General features: G+C 42.1%; 1 protein-coding gene across 4 annotated transcripts in view; it reads right to left on the bottom strand.

Moving 5' to 3' along the window:
• Nucleotides 1-14,305, bottom strand: part of CFAP92 (cilia and flagella associated protein 92 (putative)) — a 54,266-nt gene that overhangs the window by 30,147 nt on the left and 9,814 nt on the right. For all 4 annotated transcript variants that reach the window (XM_082211857.1, XM_082211855.1, XM_082211856.1 and 1 more), the window contains 3 exons: nt 13,900-14,107; nt 12,824-12,949; nt 10,534-10,636 (listed from right to left, as the gene is read on the bottom strand). In XM_082211857.1, coding sequence (XP_082067983.1) covers nt 10,534-10,636; nt 12,824-12,949; nt 13,900-14,107 — 437 coding nt within the window. The remainder of the gene's footprint in view (nt 1-10,533; nt 10,637-12,823; nt 12,950-13,899; nt 14,108-14,305) is intronic.

The raw sequence follows: 14,305 nt of genomic DNA, 5'->3' as shown, positions 1-14,305 counted from the left end.
CAGTTAAGCACATTGTAAACTTCATACAGGGAAATCCCGTTGGCGAAAAACGGGATTCCACAGTGCCATCTGGTGTCACAGTGTTATAACACACATAAAGCACTTTATCTTTACGAAGGTAGAAGAGTTCTTAATCTCAGGGCGATGAGTTCAAGCCCCACGTTGGGCAGAAGGTTCCTGCATTTGCAGGGGATTGGACGAAAGGACTCTTGAGGTCCCTTTCAACTCTACAGTCCTATGGTTCCTATAACCGTTTACACACCCTTTCAAACACATACATTTGGAGAGGATTCCTAAAGTGGGAGACAGAGAGAGTGTTGAAATACAGGAAAAAACTGTATCAATACAGGGCGTAGCATTTTACACTGAAAAATGAGTCAATCCTGTATTATACGGGCAGGTGACATCCCTACATTCAATGAATATGTATCAAGGGTGAGGCACTAATGCAGGCACCCCCAAACTCGGCCCTCCAGATGTTTTGGGACTACAATTCCCATCATCCCTGATCACCGATCCTGTTAGCTAGGGATGATGGGAGTTGTAGTCCCAAAACATCTGGAGGGCCGAGTTTGGGGGTGCCTGCACTAATGCAAGAAACATTCCCTCCCACCCGACCTTCACCATATGGCCAAAAAAGCCCCACTTCCTGCACATACAAGCAGAGGGCTCCCTCTGAGTTTGGAAACCTGTAACAGCAGCGCTCCCAACACAAGAGAACTTGCTATATGCACAGGGACCTCTGTATGAGAACTGCAGCGTGCACAGCCAGGACCAATCTAAGCTATACAGAGCAGCACTCTTACACATACAGGGAACAATGCAGATACAAGATACCACAAGAAGCAATTCTGTAAGTGGAGCTCAATTTAAAAGGGCATGCTTTTATCCAGCATTATCCCTGCATGCTAAGTACTGTCAGTGACTGAGAGGAACTTTCATGTTCTCTGGCAGGCTAACCAACCACAATCCTACATGGGTGGGGTGTGTGTCCTCAGTTAAAAAAGGTAAAGGTATAGGACCCCTGACGGTTAAGTCCAGTTGCAGATGACTCTGGGGTTGCGGCGCTCATCTTGCTTTACAGGCCGAGGGAGCCGGCGTTTGTCCACAGTTTTTCTGGGTCACGTGGCCAGCATGACTAAGCCGCTCCTGGCGCAATGGAACACTGAAACCAGAGCAGCGCACGGAAACACTGTTTACTTTCCCGCCGGAGCGGTACCTATTTATCTACTTGCACTTTTTTGTGTGCTTTCGAACTGCTAGGTTGGCAGGAGCTGGGACCGAACAACGGGGGCTCACCCCGTCACAAGGATTCGAACCGCCAACCTTCTGATCGGCAAGCCCAAGAGGCCCAGTGGTTTAGACTACAGCGCCACCCGCATCCTTTGTGTCCTCAGTTACTCATGCATTAATTACACCCAGCTTGAACTACTGCAATGCTCTCTACGGGGCTAGCTTTAAAAACAGTTCAGAAACTGCAACTAGAAGAAAATAACACAGCTGCCAGAATCTTCTAGGTGTACGGTAGTTGGAACCTATTACACAAATCCAGTTTCAATTTAAAGTGTTGTGTTAACCTTTAAAACTCCTGAGTTGCCTGTGAGTAGCTTAATTTAAGGATCACCTGCTGACGTGAACCTGTCAAAGCCCTGAAATAAGCATCAGAGTCTCTGCACTCCAGCCTTTTAAATAACCCGTTGGCGAATACTAGGAACAGGGCCTTCTTCGGGTGGCAATTCTGGAATTGTTTCCCTTGGGAGGTCTGTTAAGCATACTCTCTTCCTGTTTTTAAACAGGTGCATTTTCTTCTCTTTATTTTTAATTGGTGGTGTTTTTTTTTTCAAGCAGGTAAATTTTAAGGCTGATTTCCTTTATTTTTGTGCTGTCTCCTTTAGCCTTAATGCTTCTTTGTTCTGTACCATTTTATTTAAATTGATTTTTAATCTTTATTTTACTGTAGTTGGAGGCTGGATTTTTTTCTGGCAAATCACTTAGGGGGAACAGACTAAGTGGGGTATACAATAAAATAACCCTTTAAAGGTCCACAACAATGGAAGGGACAATGCCTAAAAATAAGCAAGATGTTGAATTGGCTCCCAGCACTGTGTGTCAACTTAATGTGTGCAGTCATACAAATTGTTGAAGTTATGAATATAATGCTACCATAATGGGGTTCAGAACAAATCTCTGAACAAATGCAGGATTCCTCTGCACCCTAATCTAGTTTCACAACACGTGGCTATCTTCTGGTGGATGAATGCATATAATTTAGGATTATAACAACACGCCACAAGTCAAGTGCAGAAATTAACAAGGTGCTCTCTTTCACAGTACAATTCCAGAAATCTGCATTTTTAGTATGCCCTGAAATCACTGAACAAGAGATTATGTTTTATTAAAGGACTAGCACAACTTGAATGTTTTATTTCTAAAGGCACAACTCCCTCATAAATTTACAGCTCAGACATTCTGACTTAAATCACCTGGGAGAAAAGCTGTTTGCTTTTTTAAAGGATTCAAATGTCATATTTGAAAGCCATAATCTGTCTAATTTATAACCATATCATGAAGAATTCTTTTTCATCACAAAGCTTACTTTCAAGTCAGATCCAGTAGTTAACACTTTAATTATATGAGGCACAATTTATAACCACATAATGAAGTATTCTCATTCACACCCCAAGTGATATCATGTTACTTTATTTACAGGCAACAACAACAAAAAGAGACTAGCATTCAAGACCACAGGACAATTCAGCTACTCACAACCTACACTGTTAGATGGGCTGCATCTAACAATATCATCTGATTTATTCAAGGACTTCTGCTTGTGCAAAAGAACTACTCCTCAACCGACATACTTCTCAGATATGTTCTGGGTGTCCTCTGCCATTCTCCAGAGCAGATTTGAGAGGCGTGTAGGGGAGGAGAGGAAGGGGAAGTTCTGCCAAGGAGAAGTGGAAATGGAACAACTGTTGGATACAACCCTCAGTCACCTATATCAGAAAATATATGCAGGCAGACGAGATGAAATTAATCAAAATTAATCTCTTTTTGTTGAAGCCAATTGTGGAGCCACACCCATGCACTTAGGACTTCCATTAAGTCCATCAAAGCACCAGTGCGGTTTAGTGGATAGAGTGATGGACCAACGCCTGGGAGACCAGGGTTCAAATCCTGATGCAGGCATGGAGCTCCCTGAGTGACCATGGGCCAGTCACTGTCTCTGAGCTAACCTTCTTCACAGGGTTGTTGGTGGATAAAATGGGGAGGGGGGAAACCATGTGTGCTACCTTGAGCTCCCCTTGTAGGAAAGGTTGGGTACAAATCTGAATAAATAACTTTCCCGTTTCTACACACATGTATGCATGCATGCAAACGCAGGCAGTGCTACAGGAACATTATGGGAAGCAGGGGGCTTGGGTGTGCCTTCCACACTAAGAGGTAAAAAGGTAAAGCACCCCTAGACGGTTAAGTCCAGTCAAAGGCGGCTATGGGGTTGTAGCGATCATCTCACTTTCAGGCTGAGGGAGCCAGCATCTGTCCACAGACAGCTTTGCGGGTCATGTGGCCGGTATGACTAAAGCGCTTCTGGCGCAACGAAACACTGTGACAGAAACCAGAGCGCACAGAAACGCTGTTTACCTTCCCACAGCAGCGGCACCTATCCATCTATTTGCACTGGCATGCTTTTGAACTGCTAGTTTGGCAGGAACTGAGACAGAGCAATGGGAGCTCACCCCATCGCAGGGATTTGAACCACCAACCTTCTGATCGGCAAGCCCAAGAGGCTCAGTGGTTTAGACCACAGCGCTACCTGCTTGTTGCACTGCTGTGTGTGTGCTTGCAGAGGAAGGAAGAAGGCTCTGTTGAACTTATGTGAATCCTCCTGGTATGGGTGCTATAGCAATGGTCAATCCAAACACATTTGATAAGAGGGACTGTAGTATTATGCTGGCTTTTGCATGTATCTTATGGTACCTCGAAACCTTGCCCCTGAGACTTCCAGTTACTTCCTTTACTAGTGGGAGCAGAGAAGACTGAGCTGGGGTTACAAGTATTGCAAAATCAGAATGAAGCGTCAGAAACAGGCTGCAACTTAGGAAACCATATTTGATATGCTAGAAATGGCCAGGAGTTGACCAGTGTAGAACTTCCCCCTATTATGCCATATAAAAACAAATTGTTTTTGTGTGAAATATTGCAGCGAATACTTTAGCATCTCCACTTGGCAAGAGAAAACCAAGTCTACCCCCTTGTGGCCCACACAGTTCTCATACAGAAGGTGTTTGAATAATTCAAATGTGTACCACAATTAGGCATTAGTCAAAACAATGGTAAAATCAGTTCTATGCCTCAAGAGCGCCCTAAATATAAAATAAAACCTACATTTACTGGTGGATATAAACTATTATACAGGTAGGAAATAGGAAACATTACAGTTCAAAGCTGAAATAACTATGATGGTTTCATTTGCATTAGTGGCAGAAATGAATCTTCTACAGCACAGTGTTAGAAACTGAGGTATGAAAGCTAGGAGCTAAATTGCACATTAAACCTAAGTTATGGGTGCAACAACGGAATAGGTGCACTTTTTTATAACAAAAATACAAAGCTGAAAATGAATGAACTGTAACTAAAATCTGATGTTCATTTTTCACATGACCCAGTCCTCATCTGAAGCCTTCAAAAAACAAAGCCACGCTTCCCCTGCCTGCCTCCCTCATACTCTTAAGAGGCTTCCTTCTGCAGTCTTCAGAGAGTAGTTGGAAGTGGGGAGGCAGAAAAAGGTCCTCCTTTCCTTCCACTTTACAGACAAGCCTTGGATTCTCCCTACACCCCATTTCCTTCATGTAAACAAATCTTTTTGGCACCACAATTAACGCATATTAAAGGCCTATACAACTGATGGCACAGACACCCATCTTAAGTGTCCAATTCGCAAACCTAAGACTTAAGTGTCCTTCAGTGATCCCACTCTAAAATTTGTTTTGACTTTAAGCATCACTGTAACTAACTGGCTAGTGTATGTCAAATTAAAAGTACATTATACATTAAAAGTACATGAAACAAGGCAACTCAAACCTAAACAAAACATGTTGGGTTTAAAAGAAAAGGAAGTTTTCAGGTCCCCAATCCATGCACGTTTTACTTAGGAGGAAACCCCATAGAAGTTGGTTGGAATTTACTCCTGAGTAACAGTGGCAATTTTAATCTGAAATCTTCGGCTCAGAGCTCAGAAACTGCTCACGTTTATGAAATTCCGTCGCAAAATGCGCCTAGAACAATGGGAAGTTCAAACGCTGCTGCAACAGGCCGGAATACTTCTGAGATGACCAATAATAAATAAGAATCTCCAGGTGTTGCAATTAAAGCAAGAAGCTAATAGGTACACGGTACGTGTTACAACTGTCACAATTACGGATTTATTGCTGGGCTTCTTAGAAACAAATTCTCACCTGCCCATTACAGGCAAAACACTACAGAGGTTGCAATACCATCTGTGGGAGTTTACAATCCCACTGAGATTTTTTTGCTGGAGCTGAAAGGGGAGGAAAAACCCTGAAATACTGTGGTTGAAATGTTCTTCATCCCCCACGCACACCAAGACTGTGTGCTAAGACAAAAATAGCATTTCTGTCCAGGAATGTATGTTGTTCGCCAGATGTGATATTTGCAAGACTTTTTTGTGACAGTAATCACCGGTACAGAGTAGCAGATTTTTTTCTGCTGGCACTCAAAGCACTTTTATCAATTTAAGAGTACTGGCAACTCATATTTTACCCCCCCCCCAAAAAAAAATCTACTGAATATATGTAACAAAATTGTGGATGTGATAGGGCTGCAGCTCTGACTTTTGGAAGACCATATGTTCGTGATCTTTAGCATGTCACACATTGCAAAAAAATTATTTAATTGTTATCACCAATTATATCAATTGCAGTACAATATCAATATTCTTTTTTTTAGCTGACTTTTTGAAGTCTCTCAGCCCCACTCACCTCACAGAGTGTTTGTTGTGGGGGAGGAAGGGAAAGGAGAATGTTAGCCGCTTTGAGACTCCTTAAAGGGAGTGAAAGGCGGGATATCAAATCCAAACTCCTCCTCCTCCTCCTCCATGACAAACTTAATAAGGTACCCCCACCTATGAGACATTATGGCGGACATTATGGTACTTGACTTCATGGCTCACAGGGGTTTGTTGCTACTTGTCCTATTAGGGTGTTGCCCACAAGCCACTGGTCTTGCAGTTTTACTGTGGAAGCAGCAGGCTGTGTGCTATGCCCTCCTTAAGATAATTATTTGGGCAACAGCAGACCAAGTCAGATCAGATGCTTCCCACATACACAAATTCATTGAAGAAAACTGTGGACAACAGCTGTGTTGACACGGCACAGTAAGCCATAGTTAATAGGGGGGTGAGGCTTGTTTCATTTCAAACGAACATGTGAAGCAAACCACAAACCCCACTCCAGGCATAACACTGAGGCAGGCATGATAGTTTATTGTTCCCACTAGTAATAGAGGAGAACTGAAACAGGAACCATCCCAACATTCACAGTAAACTATTAACTATGACAGCACCATAGTTACTGTGTCATGCAAACTGGGCCAGAGTGAGCCTCCAATGGCAATGGCCCCCTTGCTATACATTTTCAACTGCCCACACTTAGTTACTCGTGACACATCAATGACCAGACAGAAAAGGGCTTTAAGCACTCTCCATTTCAAAAAAGTGCCCCTGCCCAATTGCCTAGTGTTATTCCTTCCTAACTATGTCTACCTACACAATAAGGTATTTACAAGCCTCACTTAAAATGTACCCATGCATTTTATGTCAACCAACTTGCTTTCCGATGTCAGAGTCCAGAACAAGACATAAATGGTAAGTGGCTGGGGAGTGGCTTGGGGAAACCCAACCAGATGGGCAGGGTATAAACAATAAAACTATGATGATGATGATGATGATGATGATGATGATGATGATGATGATGAAGAAGAAGAAGAAGAAGAAGAAGTCCCACTTCTGCTCTACTCTCCTTCCATCCTGGAAACATCTAGCAATACAAAATTTGCAAATGATGCTTCTCTCCACTGTGAATTGCCCCATCACATATGAGGAGCTAATGATGTGAAGTACAGACAAGGAAACCTGCAGTGTTTTGCATTATCACATTTTACCAAGTAAGGAACCAGATTTATTAGCTACTGTCCATTAGCTTTTCTTCGGAAGGTTTAATTCAGTTTTTTGTTTTGTTCAGCGGAGGATGCTCTTACTTAGTGAAACTGAAATGTCATGTCTGGCATGCCTTACCCTACAAACTCCCAAGAATAATGGTTCTTGGAATGTGTTAGCTAGATGAGAGGAATTAGACATATACAGCAACTTGGATCAACTTGTACAAAGCCACTTGTGATTTATGTCAATGCCAACCATCTGCCACCATCCTCCAATTATAGAATCAGGGTGTCCTGCAGTGCAAAGCGTCATTAATAGTCAAAGAACTATTAAATGAACTTTAAATAGGATTTTAGTTTCTGGCGCTCTATCCGAGCATTTGTGCCAGCAAATCTGTTTGCAATGACAGGGGAACATTCCTGTGATGGCCAGTATAGCATAATGTGTGATGTTGCCCTGATAAAGACAACATTTTGTTTGGCTGCAAACCTCATGTCTGTAAGGTTTTTGCGGATGCCAAATCTACCACACCCGTTATCTGGCAATAAAATGGTGTAACTCCATTTTCTAAGTACCAGTCAAAAATAATGTAACTTGTATTTTTAAAATGTCTACGAAAATTGGACTCTTGGGCTTTTCTTAATATGCTTATTATCATCCTGTGAGACTGCATTCCTACTGGGAAAATAAGAAGAGAAAATTATTGAATTGGCATGGACTTCAAACGACAAGACCAGGAAATGGGTATTTAGTCTACAAAGCAGGAACTAAGTACTGTTGAAGAAAGGAGACGCAGCAAATCAAGAAATCTTAAAATAGCAGCAGGAGGAGATTAAGCACACTGTACAATTTTCTCAAAAATCAAAATAAGCTTAACCCCATGCAACAAACATTTATATTACCCAGTGGCTTAAAGTAGTATTTTACATCAACACCTCTGTCCTATGAACATTATTCGACTGTTTACTAGGAATCGCTTTCCAAGTTGCAACAGATAGCAGCAATCCATGGTCCTATGCACTCACCTGAGCTTCCTCACATCTTTCCGATTCAGAAGCCCCTTCCCCTGCCAAACTGCATTCAAGCTTCCTTTCACCTAATAAAAGCCACTCTGTGGTTCAGGGGGAGAGCCGCTAACGAAAAAGATTTACAAGGCACCAGATGCACATGCAAAACCTGCCTGAATGTCTATTAGCAGCTTCTCCACAATGCAGCCAATATACACTGAGATAGGCTGGCGAGATAGTATGGGTGGGGGAAAAACATTTTTATGCTAAGGATCTCTCTCAACTCTCATAAAACATCTCTTGAAATAAAACCAGTCATGTTACTTGCATACACCCCTACAGTGTGCCCGTCATCAAGCTGTATTTTACAGCACCCTATCAGCTGGGTGGCTGACAAGGAGAATAGCACTACAATAAATCTGAAGTACAGGAATGTGCCTGAAATGAAGAACGTTTTCAAAAGTTCAATTTCCCCCTATTTTTCCAAGAAATTAAAGGTCATCTGAAAATGTCAAAGGAAGAAAGTAACAAATGATAGCCAGCTCTGTAATCTATCCCAAGATGCAATGATTAAAAAGTGAGCATGTTATGGCTGCTGCCTCTGTCTCTCTATCTAGCTAGCTACCAACAGAGTACTCAGACTGAGTGCAACCCAGCCTCTCCCAGCTTCCTTCCCTCTTGCTTTTTTCCAGATATTAGGCCTTGGCCAAGCTTGGAGTCAGGCTGCCACTTGCCCATCCTGGTACAAGCAGACTGAGATCCAAAGGGCCAGAGGTAGGGAACATAGCCAAGGAAAGACAAGGGTCACGTTCCACATCACATAAACCAGGGGTGTCCAACAGGTCAATCAGGATCGACGGGTCGATCCCTGGGAAGTTCTGGTTGATCACAAGCTCCTTTTCCTTTGCTTTTGCCTAACAGCATCTGCCCCTGCCCCCTCGCCCCGCCCTCCGTTTCCACATGATTGCTCGAACGGGAGACGTAGTTTTGGCTATGAGGCAGATTGTTTCCACAGCAATCTTTTGGTGAGTGACTAAACCCCTTTTCCCTTTACTGTAGTCTGACATTTCCCTCCCTAAAAAACCTCAGCAACTTTAGCCTGAAACACCTCCCCCCCCCAAAAAAAGGGGTAGATCACTGATAACTGCCAGTATTTTTTTCCTGTGAGTAGATTGCAGTCTCTTGGGAGTTGGACGTCCCTGACATAAACCAACAGCAAGGGCTGGATGAGGGTCACAGACAGGCTGGTGGTAGCATAAACACACTGGACAAATGAGGCGAGGACAGGCAAGAAGAGAAGCCTGCATAGCTATTGAGCACAACATGTTGCTCAGACTCAAACAAGTGATACAGAGTCAAACATGCACCCATTGGTTCCTTAAGCCGTCTGGCTTGGCCACAATGATGAGCTGCATTATCATTTTGAGACATTACCAGGTAGTGTCAAGAAGCTACTTCAGTCTCCAGAAGCTGCTTTAGTGGCACTGGGAATATAAAGCACTTGGGCCCTGCTGCCAAGAGCCCTCGGCAGTTTGAGTCCCACACTGCCTTACAAAAATTGTGGAGAGGCGCATGAAAGCAGCCACTAAGTGTTGCACTATGGAGAAATGGCACAGAGCTGGTGGCAACAAGCAGTCCTGGCCCCCTTTGTACCTCCTGGATTAAAGTACTGGAGACAAGAAGAGATCCATAAATAGGGTATGTGTCGTGACCCACCACTGGAAATTTTGCAGTTTGGCTGAGGACTTGGATGAGGACAAGTTTTGTGCGGCTTCCTCGAGGGAAGAACCACCGGTACCTTACTTTGGGCCCTCCCAGCTAGAGAAGACAGCCTTGCCACCATCCGCTGCCTCAGAAAATGAGGCACTACCTCTGTCTGCCCAGACTTGTAGAAGCTAAAAACTACAAGATAAACCCCCTTGCTTTTTTTAAACCAACAAACTTAACTAAGTCTAGTGCTTTGGCAGCTTGCCAAAGGGGAAATGTTGCAAATTAAGATGGTAAACAAGAAAACAAGAGTTTGGTAGTGACAAAAGCTGTTGACTCAATTTATATATTAAAAAAGAGACAAATTTGCTTGCTGCAAAATACGTCGCTATTGGTCTTGCATTTTAAAGCTATAAGTACTTTGCAATCTTAAACAAGTTCTATAGATGTCAATGTCTAAGTATAAATTACAGCCCCGGGTTCTTTTGGGAGTATATAAATCAAATCAATAAATAAATGACATGACATGACATGACATCTGGAAAAAACAGCTGACTTAAGTTTTCTTTAAAGATGTACGTGCATGCCCCAGTAGAAACAGAAATTGTTCCAATGGCCCTATGCCCTGGAGAGATTTACCTCAGCGAGTGAGCTGGGGCACCCACAATAGATTTACGGGAAGTTTTTTGTCCAATGAAAGAGTCGTCATCCAGAGGCTTGCTTGCAGCCGAACCAGGAGAACCTGTAACATATACAATACTAATTAGGGCTGCACTGTTCGATTAACTGATCATAGGTTAATTAATTTAAAAAGCACTTAATTGACTAAAAGTTTTAATTTTATTTATTAAAGTTCTATACCACCCTTCATCTGAGGATCACAGGGCAACTTACAATATAAAAACTCAAAGATAGCAAACAAACAAAATCAACCACTAATTAATATGGAAGACATTTTTAATGATGATGATATAACAGTACATATAAAACCAGGAGTTGGAAAGCACCATCGTAAAGAGGCATTCTTATGGAAGGCCCATAGTTCAGTGGTAGAGCATGTGTACTGATGAAGAAAGTCCCTGGTATTTTCAGGTAGGCCTGGGAAAGACTTTTGTCTGAAATTCTGGAGAGCCACTTCCAGTCAGCATGATGTTACTGAACTAGATGAACCAATGGTCTCTCAGTGTCCTCTCTTAAATAGGAGAGAATGTATTTTCTAAGATGTTGCCTGCTGTGAGACAGAGTGCATTTTCTCTTTGAAACTAGAATTATCCCCTTTTATATTTTCAAATTTCTCAAATGACTTCTAGATGAGAGTTAAATAATGCCTTTTCTTCTTGAGTTACCTTTAGAAAACTCAAGTTACACAAAATTTATCTGAACAGTTCTTGAGTCATTTCCAACCAAGTGAGCCCTTGTGTCCCAGCCCAATCACTGGGATCATCTTGAAGATCACCGCGAGTTGCCCCCCATATTACAAAGGCCCAACTGGCCTCAGCCAGAAGTCAGGCATTTAGTCCCTAGCTGTGGAACACTATTTCAGAAGTGATTCAGCAGGCATCCTCACTTGTGACTTTCAGACTTTTGAAGACTTTAATGACTACAGGCCTCTGCAGTTGTTTACAATTTTCTTGAACAGCCCATTTTTTAAATTATTGTTCTGTATTGGTTTTAAATGTTTTTATGTTGCTGATGTGTTGCAAGAGAATGGCATATAAATACTTTTACAAATAAATACGAGCAATTGTAATTGGACCATTTACAGATACATACTTCATTGATGCAAAGGAGGCATTTGACAGAAGTGAGTGGATGTACCGCGTGAAAATTATGGAAACACTTAAAACTGGAATTAATCTTTAAAAATGAGTGAATTATTTTACACAACTCCAAAGATAAGGTGGTTGTTAATGGAAATATAATCACATTAATTCTCCTTAGCCAAAGGGACTCTGCAATAATGTCATTTGTCTGCATGTTTACTTGCTTTAGTTATAGAACTCTTGGTAATGAGTTGGGATGGATCAGAGTATAAACGGAGTTAAAATGGGAGAGCAAGAGTGCCCCCATGAAGTAAGGTGTGGTGGGTGATTGTAGGGGATAGCAGCCAAACTTTGGAATATCCTCTCCAGATAAATACACTGATGCCATTTTGTAGCCAGAAAGATCTTATTTTCCCAGATTTTTAAATCTGTTTTAGCTTTAATCTGTTTTTTACTTTCTCCACAGTTTTCATGTTTATTTTTATTGTTACTGAACTTTCAATAGTTATGAGCTGCTATCAGAACTGTGCCATAAAAGAGACTATAAAATAGTATCTTGGATCGGGTCAGAGTTTGTCTCCCACAAATGAAAGGCATCCTTCTCTCTGCAGAAAGCTGTTGATCCAGTGGAGAAATGCCTCTGATGGAGGAAAGGAGGAGACAATTTTGGCTGATTCCTGAAGGGGCTGCAGATCTGCTCCAGAGGGTTGGGGAACCTCCCCGCCCCCAAATAACATGGAGATGGCCCTGGGGGAGTAGGCAAATCAGCGAAAGACATCTCCACTTTTCCAACAATAGGAGCAGGTCTGGATCCAACCCACTGTTGCTAAATACAGTGGTGCCTCTGGTTATGAACGCTTCAGGTTACGAGCTCCGCTGACCTGGAAGTAGTTGCTCCTGGGCACAAACCTTGCCCCAGGATGCGAACGGAAGTTGTGCAGCAGAGGCACACGCTCAGCAAGAGGCCCCATTAGCGAAAGCACGCCTCAGGATAAGAACAGTTTCATCTTAAGAACGGACCTCCAGAACGAATTAAGTTCGTAACCAGAGGTACCACGGTAACACGTTATACAAGTTCAAAGGACAATGAAGGCTGAAACAGTGAGATGGCTCATAGTTTCTGTAGAACAGTCAGATAATGTAGCACCATGCTTATACTACTGTACCTGTTATAATGCCAATTGCTGACTTCTCTGATATGGGGGACACTTCTGGTGGTTTAATTTTTGTGTAACTGGCTTTGGGTTGACGTTGTTCCAGGAAGTTTCTTTGAAGCGAAATCATATGCTTTACTGTACATTGAGGGGAGGAAAGGTAAGAATAAATTACATTCAGGACTCATATGCGGTTACCTTGTCATGTTCTCATTTATTTATGAGGCCATAGCCAAAAATAAACTATGGCTTACTATGAATGAGAAGTTTGCTGGTTTGTTCCTATCTTACTACTCAGAGATGCTATGTGTTGTGTGTGTTTGTGTGTGTGTGTGTGTTGGGGGGGCACAATCCCTGGTTCACTCATAATGCTAAGCCAAGCCTTCTGGTTGTTTCTTCCAAACAGGAGAGCAAAAGGAACTGTTCCATGTTTTATTTCTGAATATGGATTATTGTTATGTGTGAAGAAGGCCCGGTATCTAGTTTTTCTGATTCTAGCAATCATCCCTGAAGCCTACCATGCTATGTTCCCAACAAAACCCTAAATAAGAACAGAAGCTTTCTGGGGGGTTTTCTGCAAAGTAAAATATATCTATACTAGCAAAGCCTCAAGAGTTCACCAACAGATATTTGCATGGGAGGCAAATATATTGGGTATTCAGGAGTAGGATGGAGGAGGAATCCGTTTTAAAACTGATTTTACACATGGAATCTGGCAGTTCTGAATCCTGCAACTTGCAAGAGACCATCAGCATCTGTGGAGGAATCTCTTTTCTCATAAAGTTTTAGAAGAAAATTGGACAAAATCTGATGGGAATCTTTCAACTGATTTGGATGGGGCTTCAATATAGTCTTGCATCTAGGCAGTGACTAAACTGAGACCAGATCAGGGTTAACCACAGCAGCCTGTGCCCTCCAAGGACATTCTTCGGTTTTTTGTTTTTTTAAAACCATGCAAAATGGGAGGAAAACCCATTTTAGCTATGTCACAAATGCATCACTGCACTCAGTTGGAAAACCAAACTGCTAATTCCTTTATCTGCACATAGCATTTATAAAGTATTTCATTACTTAAATACTCTGCTTACCTTCAAGAGATCCTTGATCCGATGGTGGTGCAGCAGTCTTTGCTTTACTATACTTGGCTTTTGAACAAACCTTATCCTTGGTGTCCCATAATCTCAGCTTTATACTATGATCTCTTAGCTTCATTAGAAAGTCGGTGGTAACATTAATTTCAACACTATGATTCCATGACACCCATATCTGGTCATGTTCGAGCCATGGTCTCACAACCTATTTTTTTTATTTAAAAAACAAACACAGGATTTTTTTAAAAAAATACATTAGGGGCCACAATTATTCTTTTTGCATTTCAAAAGAAACTTAAGATGTATAAACTGGGCAACTTACAGTGGTTGCCAAGAACTACTGTCCCTTCTTTAGTACCCACCAAAGCCCTCCTGGACATCCTGGTTTTCGGTGCTTTTTTAT

The sequence above is a fragment of the Podarcis vaucheri genome (genome assembly GCF_965113315.1).
Source record: "Podarcis vaucheri genome assembly, chromosome: 2".
NCBI classification, from domain to species: Eukaryota; Metazoa; Chordata; class Lepidosauria; order Squamata; family Lacertidae; genus Podarcis; species Podarcis vaucheri.
This window is presented reverse-complemented; position numbering and strand designations above follow the sequence as displayed.